Source organism: Hylobates moloch, unplaced genomic scaffold (genome assembly GCF_009828535.3).
Source record: "Hylobates moloch isolate HMO894 unplaced genomic scaffold, HMol_V3 SCAFFOLD_19, whole genome shotgun sequence".
Lineage (NCBI taxonomy): Eukaryota > Metazoa > Chordata > Mammalia > Primates > Hylobatidae > Hylobates > Hylobates moloch.
The window spans coordinates 72,944,500-72,961,282 of NW_026652294.1; the positions used below are offsets into that span (position 1 = coordinate 72,944,500).

The 16,783-nt window shown below is 38.3% G+C and overlaps 1 protein-coding gene across 4 annotated transcripts in view; it reads right to left on the reverse strand.

The window, feature by feature from the left end:
- Positions 1-16,783, reverse strand: part of RIC1 (RIC1 homolog, RAB6A GEF complex partner 1) — a 169,615-nt gene that overhangs the window by 69,440 nt on the left and 83,392 nt on the right. For 3 of the 4 annotated variants that reach the window (XM_058431380.1, XM_058431381.1, XM_032138759.2), the window contains exons 5-7: positions 13,067-13,209; positions 12,641-12,777; positions 986-1,077 (exon numbers count right to left, since the gene is read on the reverse strand). In XM_058431380.1, coding sequence (XP_058287363.1) covers positions 986-1,077; positions 12,641-12,777; positions 13,067-13,209 — 372 coding nt within the window. The remainder of the gene's footprint in view (positions 1-985; positions 1,078-12,640; positions 12,778-13,066; positions 13,210-16,783) is intronic. The other variant, XM_032138760.2, reaches the window with a different exon arrangement.

Below are 16,783 nucleotides of genomic sequence, written 5' to 3' on the forward strand. Positions count from 1 at the left end.
TCTACTAAAAAAAATACAAAAAAAGTAAGCTGGGCATGGTGGCGGGCGCCTGTAGTCCCAGCTACTCGGAAGGCTGAGGCAGAAGAATGGCTTGAACCCAGGAGGCGGAGCTTGCAGTGAGCTGAGATTGCGCCACCGCACTCCAGCCTGGCCGACAGAGCAAGACTCCATCTTAAAAAAAAAAAAAAAAAAAAAAAAACTTTGATACTTAAATTGGGTGGTGATGATATGGCTGGAGACTATACTAGATACTATGTTCTACAGAACAACCAAGTCTCATTTTGAGGGCAACACAGGATTTTATATTTAAGAAAGAGTTTAGAAAACTAAAAAGCACTATATACATTGCAAGGCATTATAACAACTAATATAATCTTTTTATTTTAGCTAAAATTTATGAGCTAAAATTTAAGCTCAACCAAATTTAGTACCTTTGTTTTCTAACGTATCAAGTGCTTAGAACTATGGCTAGTATGTGATAGGCACACAGATACTTGCTGAATAAATAATTTCATTCAATTTTATTTCTAAAATCTCTAATGAACTAAAGCAAGAAACTGGTTTTATATGTGCACTTTAAATTTGCTTGTTAACTAAAGCACACCCACTAATTTGAAGGCATCATGAATGCTGATGTCTTAAAAATTAAGATTATTTAAAAAAAATCTTCCAAATCCTCTTTTAAACAATAAAGAAACTAAACTTTAACTGATTTATTCTGTTTAACTTGTAACTCAATTTTCTACCACTGAAGAAAAAGCTAACTTTTACAAATTAACATGCTCAGCCTCCAAAATCTGCCCTTTACTTTTGTTTCTTTCAATCTAATAAAATACTTTTACGTTTCATATTAACGTTGACTGACAAATTATGATATCATGATACAGTTTATAAGTGTGTTAGAAACATCTTGTTTCCAAAAAAAAAAAAAAACAGTATTTTTTGCAACAACTCTTAAAAATGCAAAAGTCTACATCAATTATACCTCACACAGCCAAATGCCATTAGTCGATACTTGTTATTTACTGCTACACACGTTCCATCAACAACATCTTGTGGCCAAACTCCATGAAGCTGCTATAATAAAGAAAAATAGTTAAGGCTTAAAAAGTGTTTCTCCAAACTTACTGTAGTCAGTATAATTCTCCTTCAATGAACATACAATTTCATAATGCTTTATTTGGTTTCATCTGCAGAGGAAAATATCCCACCAGGACTACCACAATAGTCTCCCTTAAAAACCTCAAACTTCTCATGAATTGGTCTGATAAATACTCAGCTCAGTCCAGTGCTAGTTAATTTATTTAAAAAACACTAAAATATGGAAATTCATCTCCAAACTCAAATAAAGATGACTTTCTTGTTAGAATATAAACACTTTGACAGCAGAAACAGCATCTAACTTGCTCACTGTAATTATTCTCATCACCTAGCACATAGTATTTAACTTCTCAGTCAGTGAAAAGTAGTACATTCTGTTTGGTTTATTCGTTAGAAGCAACACTGCTTACTATTCTCTACAGTTCCCTTCTTTATAATGTAATGGTTAACAGCATGGTATCTGGAAGCCTGACAGCTCAGGTCTGCTTTCACTCCTCAAAATAATTATTTGATCTTTTTTAAGCTTCAGTTTTCTTATCGTATTTACCTCTTAGGTGTTTCAAAGATTAAATGAAGATACACATGTAAACTATTTAGGACAATGCCTACCATTCAACAAGCATTCAATAAATAAATGACATTATTAGTAAGCGTATATGCTTTTTCCATATGCTATCTCCATATAGAGAATAGATTCAGCTCAGTTGTTTGCTCTTATATGTCAAATCACAGACATTTTAGATGATAAATTCCAAGGCAAAGGTCATAATCATTAGTTCAGTTAGCACAAAAAGTGGCACACTGCAATACAGCACTTTATTTTTGGATGATCCTAATAGTAAACATTAAAAATACAATATAATCACAACTATTTGAACTAGAATCCTACAGATTTCATTTAATTCCACAATCAGCTATACAATCTACTATGTAAACATGGAATCTTTGCTTTAGTAGGAATTTTATCTTTTAATTTTAATAATAAAACTGGACATTTTATGTCACAAATGGTGAAGACAGCAGTGAGCATTATTTCTCTGAACTGCTGCTTAGACTGAAATTCAATCCTACAGTAAGTATTTTCCAGGTGGTTACCATTCACCAGGCACTGCTCCAGGTGCTGAGGCTATACTAGCACACCAAAATCTCTACTTGTATCCTTGCTTTACATTTGAGTCAAGAGACAGACAAGTTAAAAAGGTATACTGAATACTGGAGGTTAAAAAATACTATACAAAAAAAATTAAGCAATGGTGGTGTAGAGGGAGTACAGGGGAAGGGTGTAATATTAAACAGGTTTCCCTATAAGGATGCCTTTTGAGGAAAGTCCTCAAAGAAATAAAACAAGTATAAAAGTCCTATTGTAGTAGCATTTCTGGCATGCTCAAAGACCAGCAAAGAAGCCTGTGTGGATAGAGTGAAGTGGATGGGTTGTGAAAGGAAAGTAGTATATGTGGAAAGAGATGTAACAGGAGGTCAGATATTTAGGGCTCTGAAGGCCACCAGAAGAATTGTGGCTTTTTCTTCAAGTTATATAGAAGAAGAATATTAAAATTTTTAAACCTTGTCTGTCATGAATTATAATAAAGAATATATGAAAATGAAACGTACATCTCCATTAATATCACAAAGCAAACACTTGTGGAATTGCTACTCAGGCCAAGAATCCTGAGTACCCAAAAGTCTCCCAATAGTGCCCTTCCCAATCACTGTATCCTCACACCCCTACAACAAAAAAATCCACATTTACATGGTAATCACCTCCTTCTTTCTTTTAACTCATTACCACTTAAACATGCACCCATATATACTCTAATTTAGAACTGCCTACATTATTTGCCCTTTAATTTTTATCTAAAATGGAATCATAGCATGTATTCCTTTGTGTCTAGCTGTTTTTGCTTACCACGTCTGTGAGATCTCTGTGTTGCTGCATACAGCCTAGTTTGTTCATGTTCATTGCAGGCTTAAATATTGGGCTCAGCTCACTGGATTGCTGGCCTCCCTTAGTCTGGCAACTCTTTACTGTCTTGTTTGCTCTCCAAGGCCTTCAAGCATATTAAAAAATATATTTTTTCTCCAGCTCTTTTAGTCCTCAGGAGGGTCTGTCCTAATAATCTAGTCCTACTGAATGAGTCTCCACAGAGGACTGACATAATCATATTTTGACACATCTGTTAAATGTCATTTAGTTATTTCCCTATTACCAGTAATACATATGTACTGTTTTCTTGTAATTTGTATTTTCTATCTATATCTTATTTAGTAATGCCCATCTGCTTTTCATTAGTTTTTAAATCCTTAACTTATTAGAAAAAAATATTTAATTACATACTAATAAACACTGAGAATAAATTTTATACTAACTCTAAATTACTTGGAAAAGAGTCAATCACTTTTTCAACTCTAATATTTTTATTTCCAGTCTAAACATTTAAGTCCCAAAGATAATTACAAATATATATGTACCTTACAGGAAAAAAAAAGATTTTTTTTCTAATTCATCAAAAGTTTATTTTTATTCTTATTTATACACTGACACAGGTGATCACAAATATATTATTTAGTACTTTACTATCTGAATAAAGTTGATAACGGAAGATATTAGACAGGAATATTAAAGTTGATACTAAACAGAATGACAACAATTAAAAAAGGCCATTAAAAACTTAAATTCCTTTCCAGTTAAAGAGAGATGACTGAATATAAATATTTAGCTTCTTGGACTCCTAAAACTGTAACTTCTACAAGAGAAAAGAGTTTTTAAAAAAACATAAAGCAGCAAAGACAAAAATAATAGCAGGTGGCATTAGAAAATTTTAGAAGCTGGAAAGCATATCAATGAGTAGAATCCTTAACTGGCAGGGAAGAATGCTGAGAAACATCTAAGCTGTAGGGTACACGAAAGCCTTGGGAATTCAGGTGTCTTTGAAAGGCTAAACTAAATGTTGTAGAGGTGGTTTAAAACCTACTTAAAGAAGCAACTAGGTCCTCCCAGAGCACTTCCCCAAGGCTGAGCAGCCAATAAATACCCCACCTCCACTCCTACGGAAAACTGGATATTTTTCTTTGGAGAAAAACAAAACAAAACACCCCCACCCGTACCCCCTCCACCAGAGGCCTATGGACCACACTGAAAACAGGGATTGAAAATAAAGGTTCACATCTTGAATTTGGACCCTCTAGCTTAACTCTTCTGTAACTCAAATCCCAGAATATTGGGGTAGCCAAGTATATATCCTCTACAAAGGACTGCAGGATTCTTCTCCAAGGAATACTGGAGACAGAGAGGGAAGGAGAGGGGAGCAGAAGGGAGGGAGAGTGGGAAGGGCATGACTCTAAAAGTAGGAGGACCCCCAAGGAAATAACTCAGTCAGCTCATCCTATGGTAAAGGACATAGTAAACCAAACCAACCAAAATTCACAGTTTTCAATAAATCATTTTAATTTCAGGTCTCTGTCACAGCAGCCAAATCCATACATTAATTAGCTATTAGCTACTAAAAGATCCCACACAAATAAGAGTAAAGGGAATCTCAGGATAATTATGACAGAAGGCCAAAAAACAGGTGTGTTAAAGATTACAGTAAGCAAGCAGTCTAATTTGGAGCAGGCCAGAAGGCTCCAAGAAAAATTCTTTTCGAAGATGAAATGGGAGGTTCCAAGATGGCCAAATAGGAACGGCTCCAGTCTACAGCTCCCAGCGTGAGCGATGCAGAGGATGGGTGATTTCTGCATTTCCAACTGAAGTACCAGGTTCACCTCACCGGGGCTTGTCGGACAGTGGGGGCAGCCCATGGAGGGTGAGCCGAAGCAGGACGGGGCATCGCCTCACCCAGGAAGTGCAAGGGGTCGGGGAATTCCCTTTCCTAGCCAAAAGAAGCCATGACAGACTGTACCTGGAAAATCGGGACACTCCCACCCTAATACTGCGCTTTTCCAACGGTCTTAGCAAATGGGACTCCAGGAGATTATATCCTGTGCCTGGCTTGGAGGGTCCCATGCCCACGAAGCCTCACTCACTGCTAGCACAGCGTCTGAGATCAAACTGCAAGACCGCAGCGAAGCTGGGGGAGGGGCGTCCACCATTGCTAAGGCTTGAGTAGGTAAACAAAGCCGCAGGGAGGCTCCAACTGGGTGGAGCCCACCGCAGCTCAAGGAGGCTTGCCTGCCTCTATAGACTCCACCCCTGGGGGCAGAGTATAGCTGAACAAAAGGCAGCAGACACTTCTGCAGAGGTAAATGTCCCTAACAGCTTTGAAGAGAGTAGTGGTTCGCCCAGCACGGAGTCTGAGGTCTGAGAACAGACAGACTGCCTCCTCAAGTGGGTCCCTGACCCCTGAGTACCCTAACCGGGTGACACCTCCCATTAGGGGCCAACTGACACCTCATCCAGCCGGGTGCCCCTCTGAGATGAAGCTTCCAGAGGAAGGATCAGGCAGCAACATTTGCCATTCTGCAATATTTGCTGCTCTGCAGCCTCCACTGGTGATACCCAGGCAAACAGGGTCTGGAGTGGACCTCCAGCAAACTCCAACAGACCTGCAGCTGAGGGTCCTGACTGTTAGAAGGAAAACTAACAAACAGAAAGGACATCCACACCAAAACACCATTTGTACGTCACCATCATGAAAGACCAAAGGGAGATAAAAACCACAAAGATGGGGAGAAACCAGAGCAGAAAAGCTGAAAATTCTAAAAATCAGAGGGCCTCTTCTCCTCCAAAGGAACACAGCTCCTTGCCAGCAATGGAACAAAGCTAGATGGAGAATGACTTTGATGAGTTGAGAGAAGAAGGCTTCAGACGATCAGTAATATCAAACTTCTCCAAGCTAAAGGAGGATATTCGAACTCATTGTAAAGAAGCAAAAAACCTTGAAAAAAGATTAGACAAATGGCTAACTAGAACAAACAGCGTAGAGAGGACCTGAAATGACGTGATGGAGCTGAAAACCACGGCACGAGAACTACGTGATGCATGCACAAGCTTCAGTAGCCGATTTGATCAAATGATTGAAGATCAAATGAATGAAACGAAGCAAGAAGAGAAGTTTAGCAAAAAAAGAGCAAAAAGAAATGAACAAAGCCTCCCAGAAAAATAGGACTATGTGAAAAGACCAAATCAACGTCTGACTGGTGGACCTGAAAGTGACGGGGAGAATGGAACCAAGTTGGAAAACACTCTGCAGGATATTATCCAGGAGAACTTCCCCAATCTAGCAAGGCAGGTCAACATTCAAATTCAGGAAATACAGGGAACACCACAAAGATACTCCTCAAGAAGAGCAACTCCAAGACACATAATTGTCAGATTCACCAAAAGTTGAAATGAAGGAAAAAATGTTAAGGGAAGCCAGAGAGAAAGGTCGGGTTACCCACAAAGGGAAGCCCATCAGACTAACAGCGGATCTCTTGGCAGAAACTCTACAAGCCAGAAAAGAGTGGGGGCCAATATTCAACATTCTTAAAGAAAAGAATTTTCAACCCAGAATTTCATATCCAGCCAAACTAAGCTTCATAAATGAAGGAGAAATAAAATCCTTTAAAAACAAGCAAATGCTGAGAGATTTTGTCACCACCAGGCTTGCCTTACAAGAGCTCCTGAAGGAAGCACTAAACATGGAAAGGAACAACTGGTACCAGCCACTGCAAAAACATGCCAAATTGTAAAGACCATCAAGGCTAGGAATAAACTGCATCAACTAACGCGCAAAATAACCAGCTAACATCATAATGACAGGATCAAATTCACACATAACAATATTAACCTTAAATGTAAATGGGCTAAATGCTCCAATTAAAAGACATAGACTGGCAAATTGGATAAAGTGACAAGACCCATCATTGTGCTGTATTCTGGAGACCTATCTCACGTGCAGAGACACAAATAGGCTCAAAATAAAGGGATGGAGGAAGATCTACGAAGCAAATGGAAAACAACAAAAAAAGCAGGGGTTGCAATCCTAGTCTCTGATAAGACAGACTTTAAACCAACAAAGATCAAAAGAGACAAAGAAGGCCATTACATAATGGTAAAGGGATCAATTCAACAAGAAGAGCTAACTATCCTAAATATATATGCACCCAGAACAGGAGCACCCAGCCCTTAGAGACCTACAAAGAGACTTAGACTCCCGCACAATAATAATGGGAGACTTTAACACCCCACTGTCAACATTAGACAGATCAACGAGACAGAAAGTTAACAAGGGTATCCAGGAATTGAACTCAGCTCTGCACCAAGTGGTCCTAATAGACATCTACAGAACTCTCCACCCCATATCAACAGAATATACATTCTTCTCAGCACCACATTGCACTTATTCCAAAATTGACCGCATAGTTGGAAACACTCCTCAGCAAATGTAAAAAAACAGAAATTATAACAAACTGTCTCTCAGACCACAGTGCAATCAAACTAGAACTCAGGATTAAGAAACTCACTCAAAACCACTCAACTACATGGAAACTGAACAACTTGCTCCCGAATGACTACTGGGTACATAACGAAATGAAGGCAGAAATAAAGATGTTCTTTGAAACCAACGAGAAGAAAGACACAACATACCAGAATCTCTGGGACATATTTAAAGCAGTGTGTAGAGGGAAATTTATAGTATTAAATGCCCACAAGAGAAAGCAGGAAAGATCTAAAATTGACACCCTAACATCACAATTAAAAGAACTAGAGAAGCAAGAGCAAACACATTCAAAAGCTAGCAGAAGGAAGAAATAACTAAGATCAGAGCAGAACTGAAGGAAATAGAGACACAAAAAAACCTTCAAAAAAATCAATGAATCCAGGAGCTGGTTTTTTGAAAAGATCGACAAAATTGATAGACCGCTAGCAAGACTAATAAAGAAGTAAAGAGAGAAGAATCAAATAGACACAATAAAAAATGATAAAGGGGATATCACCACCGATCCCACAGAAATACAAACTACCATGAGAGAATACTATAAACACCTCTACGCAAATAAACTAGAAAATCTAGAAGAAATGGATAAATTCCTCGACACGTACACCCTCCCAAGACTAAACCAGGAAGAAGTTGAATCCCTGAATAGACTCTGAAATTGAAGCAATAATTAATAGCCTCCCAACCAAAAAAAGTCCAGGACAAGACAGATTCACAGCCAAATTCTACCACAGGTACAAAGAGGAGCTGGTACCATTCCTTCTGAAACTATTCCAATAAATAGAAAAAGAGGGAATCCTCCCTAACTCATTTTATGAGGCCTGCATCATCCTGATCCAAAGCCTGGCAGGCACAAAACAAAAGAAGAGAATTTTAGACCAATATCCTTGATAAACATCGATACAAAAACCCTCAGTAAAATACTGGCAAACCGAATCCAGCAGCACATCAAAAAGCTTGCCGACCACTATCAAGTTGGCTTCATCCCTGGGATGCAAGGCTGGTTCAACATATGCAAAGCAATAAACGTAATCCAGCATATAAACAGAACCAAAGACGAAAACCACGTGATTATCTCAATAGATGCCGAAAAGGCCTCTGACAAAATTCAACAGCTCTTCATGCTAAAAAGTCTCCATAAACTAGGTATTGATGGGACATACCTCAAAATAATAAGAGCTATTTATGACAAACCCATGAATATCATACTGAATGTGCATTCCCTTTGCAAACTGGCACAAGGCAGGGATGCCCTCTCTCACCACTCCTATTCAACATAGTGTTGGAAGTTCTGGCCAGGGCAATCAGGCAGGAGAAAGAAATAAAGGGTATTCAATTAGGAAAACAGGAAGTCAAATTGTCCCTGTTTGCAGATGACATGATTGTACATCTAGAAAACCCCATTGTCTCAGCCCAAAATCTCCTTAAGCTGATAGGCAACTTCAGCAAAGTCTCAGGATACAAAATCAATGTGCAAAAAATCACAAGCATTCCTATACACCAATAACAGACAAAGAGCCAAATCATGAGTGAACTCCCATTCACAATTGATTCAAAGAGAATAAAATACCTAGGAATCCAACTTACAAGGCATGTGAAGGACCTCTTCAAGGAGAACTACAAACCACTGCTCAAAGAAATAAAAGAGGACACAAACAAATGGAAGAACATTCCATGCTCATGGGTAGGAAGAATCAATATCATGAAAATGGCCATACTGCCCAAGGTAATTTATAGATTCAATGCCATCCCCAACAAGCTACCAATGACTTTCTTCACAGAATTGGAAAAAACTACTTTAAAGTTCATATGGAACCAAAAAAGAGCCCGCACTGCCAAGACAATCCTAAGCCAAAAGAACAAAGCTGGAGGCATCACGCTACCTGACTTCAAACTATACTACCAGGCTACAGTAACCAAAACAGCATGGTTCTGGTACCAAAACAAAGATATAGACCAATGGAACAGAACAGAGCCCTCAGAAATAATACCACACATCTACAACCATCTGATCTTTGACAAACCTGACAAAAACAAGAAATGGGGAAAGGATTCCCTATTTAATAAATGGTGCTGGGAAAACGGGCTAGCCATATGTAGAAAGCTGAAACTGCATCCCTTCCTTACACCTTATACAAAAATTAATTCAAGATGGATGAAAGACTTAAATGTTAGACCTAAAACCATAAAAACCTTAGAAGAAAACCTAGACAATTCCATTCAGGCCATAGGCATGGGCAGGGACTTCATGACTAAAACACCAAAAGCAATGGCAACAAAAGCCAAAATTGACAAATGGGATCTAATTAAACTAAAGAGCTTCTGCACAGCAAAAGAAACTACCATCAGAGTGAACAGGCAACCTCCGGAATGGGAAAAAATTTTTACAATCTACCCATCTTAAAAAGGGCTAATATCCAGAATCTACAAAGAACTTAAACAAATTTACAAGAAAAAAATCAAACAACCCCATAAAAAGTGGGCGAAGGCTACGAACAGACACTTCTCAAAAGAAGACATTTATGCAGCCAACAGACATATGAAAAAACGCTCATCATCACTGGCCGTCAAAGAAATGGAAATCAAAACCACAATGAGATACTATCTCACACCAGTTAAAATGGTGATCATTAAAAAGTTAGGAAACAACAGGCCCTGGAGAGGATGTGGAGAAAGAGGAACACTTTTACACTGTTGGGGGGACTGTAAACTAGTTCAACCATTGTGGAAGACAGTGTGGCGATTCCTCAAGGATCTAGAACTAGAAATACCATTTGACCCAGCCATCCCATTACTGGGTATATACCCAAAGGATTATAAATCATGCTGCTATAAAGACACACGCACATGTATGTTTATTGCAGCACTATTCAAATAGCAAAGACTTGGAACCAACCCAAATGTCCATCAATGACAGACTGGATAAAGAAAATGCAGCACATATACACCATGGATTACTATGCAGCCATAAAAAAGGATGAGTTCATGTCCTTTGCAGGCACATGGATGAAGCTGGAAACCATCATTCTGAGCAAACTATCGCAAAGACAGAAAACCAAACACCGTATGTTCTCACTCATAGGTGGGAATTGAACAATGAGAACATTTGGACACAGGGTAGGGAACATCACACACCAGGGCCTGTCGTGGGGTCGGCGGAGGGGGGAGGGATAGCATTAGGAGATATACCTAATGAAATGACAAGTTAATGGGTGCAGCACAGCAACATGGCACATATATACATATGTAACAAACCTGTATGCTGTGCACATGTACCCTAGAACTTAAAAAAAAAAAAAAGATGCGTTTAGAAAGGGATCTCTGATATCACAGTGGGCTTCAGAAAATCAGTGTAAGTTCTTTCTAGTATTAAAGTCAGAGAAGTTTTTATGAAGAATTATTTACATGTGCATGAGGCTATGAACATGCATGTGGACATGTGATACATACCTACAGACCCACACTTACACTGCACAGGTATGCACACACACATACACACACACACTCTCGTTTTTTGCAAGCTCATTTCTTCTGTAAGCCATCCTTAAGTGATATAGTTCCTCGGGGTACAAAAAAAAAAACATCTCTTCCTCCATTAAAATGTTTTGTGGTAGTGTGGAAAAAAAAAAAAAAAAAAGAAGATGATGAAATGGGCTGGGCACCATGGCTGACGCCTGTAATCCCAGCACATTGGGAGGCTGAGGTGGGTGGATCACCTGAGGTCAGGAGGTCAAGACCAGCCTGACCAACAGGGAGAAACCCCATCTCTACTAAAAATACAAAATTAGCAGGGCATGGTGGTGCATGCCTGTAATCCCAGCAACTCGGGAGGCTGAGGCAGGAGAATCGCTTGAACCTGAGAGGCGGAGGTTGTGGTGAGCGGAGATCGTGCCATTGCACTCCAGCCTGGACAACAAGAGCAAAATTCCTTCCCCCCCCAAAAAAAAAAAAAGAAAGCAAAAAAGAAGATGAAATGAACACAACAGCTAATATGTTTGAAAAAGATGGGAGGATATTTACACAACTGACAGTTTGGGTTGAGTAAGAGATAAGTACACAAAAATTAAGCAAATGTAAAGAACAAGGCAATCATTAATTCCTAGCAGGAGGAAAAATCTGCAGTAAAGGAAAAATAATTATAACATACTGACAGAGACAGGAAACGGCCAAGGGTCCCCAGCGAAACCCAACCTTCAAGCCCAAAAAGAGCCTGAAGGCTGAAAGATGGGACTCCTTGTCCCAGATGAAACTGGTGATCCAGAGGGGTAACTGCCCTTGTTTGCCCTTTCCTGAGTGATTCTTTCTGAATAATGTCCACAAGCGCACCAGGAGAATGGGGTTGGGCCACGGGAAGTTCACGCCTTGTTCAGCGGGTAGGACCCTGGGCTCTTCAGCGTGTGTGTGTGTGTGTATGTGTGTGTGCGTGTGTGTGCTGGGGCTTGGTAATCAATCTGTGAAGTGGGAGCCTGTTAGCAGGACCTCTTCTTTTTTTGCTGAGAGCTTTCTTTTAATAAATTCTGCTCTCCTCACCTTTCAGTATGTCTGAATGCCTAATCTTTCCTGGCTGTGTGACAAGAACATGCTTTTAGCTGAACTAAGGAGCAAAAACGTCTGCATCAGTACTACATGGTTTAGGTACCAATGGGGCTTACATATCGATAAAAATATAAACAGTTAATAGTAACCTAATCAAAATCACAATAACTATAATGGGAACATGAGAAGAATATAAGTATGGTGGAAGCAGGGAAGAGAGAAGTAAATGGTCACTTTCCACAGTAAGAAGTCAATAAACACAGCCTAAAAACTAAAAATTAAAGGAAATATTCAGAGTAGTGGAGATTAAAAATCAAAATAACCAGTAAAGGAATAAAAAGTAGTTGCCTCCAAAAGTGGAAAATTAGGCATGAGGAGAGCAGGGAGGAGAACAGGAATCATTATTTTTCTTTAACATGTCCAAGAGAATATTGTCTACTTATACTATTTATATGTTTGGTTTGATTAAAAAATTAACAACCCTTAAAATCTTATATGAATGATGAAAATAGAGAAGAATTTGATAACAAAGAATAAAATAAGTACACAATAACAAAAAACCCTTCATAGTAAATAAGACATACCTCTGCAGTAAATCTACTTGACACTGGTGTAATAAATCCAACTTTACCATCATTAAATACAACAGCAAACCCATCAAGTGTGGCACAGTATTCCATGTCTCTGATATGTACATCTGTGAAGCCCAGGAATGAACCTACTGATGAAAAAAATAAGCACATGAAATAGGATTAAGAATATAATAAATGACTCTCTCACCTTTTGCCAGAAAAACCTGTAAGTTTAAAAGGGTAAAAATAATGACCTAACAACCCTAAACAATTAAACTGTCCTTTCCTACTAAATGCCTCTCTCACCCCGCCTCTCATACTCTCCCCACCTCTCCCCTTGCATAAGTAATTCCAAAGAAGTGTTCATCCATAGCAGATATCTAACTAGATATCAAACATTAAACAACTGGTTCAACCTCATGTAGAAAGCAAAGCTACCTCTAGATGACTGCAGGTCTGCTGAAAAGGGTACTGTGCAAAGATTAATGGCTTTCCTTCCATTTGTCATTCCTTCCCAGTGGATAAGATGAAGAAGTCCATCAGAAGTAGCAACCAGGAGATCTTCCAACACAGACTGCAAACTGTAGGTAGAATCAATTAATTTTTAAGAGAGCATACTGGGAAAGCAATGTGTATGAATATTAAAACTGCTTTAGAGAATACTCAGGCAAAAATGATCATGAAACCATTTACAAAACATCTCCATTTGTCTGCAACTTTATCTATGTATATTTCAATCTAGAATCAGAAATCCTGGAAGAAATGAAAGCCTATGGGCAGCCACAGTCACAAACTTGATAACTGATAAAACTAGTTAAAAACTACAAATATTGAAACAGCAAATTAGAAGATGGAAACAGAAGTGATACCAGAAAGAAAGAAAAAGAGGTAGAGAAACCATAAAATGAATAGACCCAACTAATAACAGTACGACAATCTAGAGCCATTAAGTGTAGAGGTAACAATGCTCCAGCACTTGTCCAATAAAACTTTGAATAATGATGGAAATTTTCTATATCTATGCTATCTGTAAACAGTAGCTATGAGCTGTATGTGGTGACTATACACTTGAAATATGGCTAGTGCAATAAAATAACTGAAATTTTATTTACTTTTCATTAATGTAAATTTAAATACATTCATGTGTGACTAGTGGCTACTGTATTGCAGTATAGTTCCAGGCCAATATATATTTCTTAGGTATTATCAAGTCTCACATTGTTCATTCCTTCTACAAACATTTACTGAGCCTATCCTCTGTGACAGGTGCTATACTCTGTGTTGGATATTCGACTGTGAATAAAATATTCTCCGTCTTCAGAGGACTTCTCAGGCAAGAAATCAAAAATAGTTACATAGCATGATCTCAACACTTATCAAAATTTGTGAAGATATTCAGCATTTACTTCTTTAATGGGGAAATAGCCTGTTTTGCTCACCTCTGTATGCACAGCCCCAAGGGCAGTGTTAGTTAAATCTGTCACTAAATATTTGTGCAAAGGAGGCAAGAAGAGGTAAAGGGTTAGAGGAAAGATGAACCCATAAATGAGACAGCAAAGGTACTGGCACAAAGAAAAAGACAACCAGGGAAACCAGTAGAAATTGGTATCAAGAAAGCCAAGGAAGTAAGATGAATTTAAGAAAGAGTGTTCAAAGTATCAAATACTATATAAGGAAAAACAAAAAATGTTATGTGTATATTATATATACCCTATTAAATACTATTAAATTCCTTTTCATACTTAAGAGCATATTTCAGAAATATTTTAATCCATAATGACAAAAAAATGTCTTTTAGTATTTTAATTCTTAAACTAAACCTTTAATTCTTTGGAAAGTTGACTTCAATTACTCATACTCCAAAGATTTCAGCTAATGTAGAATTTGCTGTTTTGTCCCCAACTATAAAAGTACTGAAAAACATCAGAAACAGATGTTTCTTTACCCAGCTCTATTTCTTGAACTTCACAGCCATTTGTAATCAATTACAATTCCCAGTTTTTAGACATTTCACTTTTTAAAGCATTATATATTAATTTCAAATTTATATTTCAGTGATAAAATCTATGTGTATCATTTGGTGGGTAGAGTATAAAAAGTTTATGTTCTAGAAATAAAAAAGCTGGTGTCAGTTGTTAAAATACTAATAATTCCATAAAGGTTGGTAAATAGACCTTGCCCCAAGTCACCTAAGTGTTTGCTACAACTGACTTCCCTCCCTCAGAAAAATCTGGCCAACTGAAGGATTCATTATTGGCGTAGTAGGGCGATGTCAGAACCCTGTTCGATAACTAATAACCCATGTCTTTTCATGCTGTATTGGTTATTAAATTTTTGTTTTTTTTTTGAGACACAGTCTCTGTTGCCCAGGCTGGAGGGCACTGGCGCAATCTCAGCTCACTGCAACCTCTGCCTCCCAGGTTCAAGTAATTCTTGTGCCTCAACCTCCTGAGTAGCTGGGAATACAGGAGTGCCACCACGCCCAGCTAATTTTTTGTATTTTTAGTAGAGACAGGGTTTCACTATGTTGGCTAGGCTGGTCTCAAACTCCTGACCTCATGATCTGCCCTTCTGCCCGCCTTGGCCTCCAAAAGTGCTGGGATTATAGGCATGAGCCACTGTGCCCAGCCTGGTTCTGAAATATTTTTAATATCACAACTGTTAATGAGTACACTTAAAAATTTATGTAAATACACTCTCAGTTATATCCTTAGAGAGCCTCTTCAATCACTGACTTCATTAATTTTATGAGAGCTACGTGGTATCCCAGGTGTGCGTGTGTGTTAAATCTATGTTTAAATTTAGGATCTTGGCTGGGTGTGGTGGCTCAACGCCTGTAATGTCAGCACTTTGAGAGGCCAAGGAGGGGAAATCGCCTGAGCTTAGGAGTTTGAGACCAGCCTCAACAACATGGTGAAACCTTGTCTCTACAATAAAGTACAAAAAATTAGTGTGGTGCAGTGACGTGTGTCTGTAGTCCCAGCTACTTGATAGGCTGAGGTGAGATCACTGGAGCCCAGCAGGCTGAGACTGCAGTGAGCTGTGATCATGCCACTGCAATGAGCTGTGATTGTGCCACTGCACTTCAGCCTGGGTGACAAGGTGAGACCCTGTCGGAGGAGTGGGGAAGAGAGGGAGGGGAGGGCAGGGAAGGGGAGGGGAAACTCTTATTAAAATTATGTTTTTACCTTCTAAACATTCTCTATCCTCAATTAACAAAAGTTAGATGCTTAACATTAATCATATTTTTTCTTCAATCAAAAATAAAAGATGAGATAGTACTCTTATCCCATAAGCTACAGCATAGCCAATATCCTAGCCTTATCTGACTTATATTTGTGTTGACAGGAGGGAAAATAATTGGTTACAAAAATCTAAGTTTCATATCTTCTCACTCAACTCAAAATCTACAGGAAATTTCAAATTTCCAGCAGTTATGTGTTTCTGGTGCTGATAACTTTGTTCTGAAATGCAATTATTTCACTGGAGTTTTGAGAGAAACCTTACAGATTTCCAACCACTGAAATTCATAGACTAAAACCTAGCACCTGACAGGTTAAACTTGGACAAGATGGCAGAAATTTTTTTTTTTTTTTTTTTTCTTTTTGGCTCTTTTTCTATTCTATTTCCATGCACCATACAAGGTTTCCCACCAGGTGGAGATAGAAAGCCAAGCCTGTACAGTTTCACCTTTTTTGGTACCTACAGACACTCAGAATTCCTTATATATCAAGTTACTTTCTTGAAAACGATTCCCATGCTGAAATAAATAAAATGTGAAGTGATGAATAACCTTCTGACCAAGGCGATGGGTAACTCTGAACTCAATCTTTCGTTAACACTGATTACATTTAAGCAAATAATAATTGTGTTCTTTTCTATGAGAATAAGATACGAAGGGGATGGACCAAACAATGCAAGACAACACCCAGCCACTTGCATAGTTTTATTTAATGTTTCAGCATCATTCTGTACAGTACTCTAACAAGAGAAATGGTGAAATAAACCTTTTCTTAGAGTTGTTGAGTCAGAGTGATTTTTTTAAAATTAGCATTACATTCATATAATTCAATACATTTACATAGTTCAATATTAAAAAAGAGTACACAATAAAAAGCTTTTCCCCCAAACCTGTCCCATAGCTACTCAGTTCTC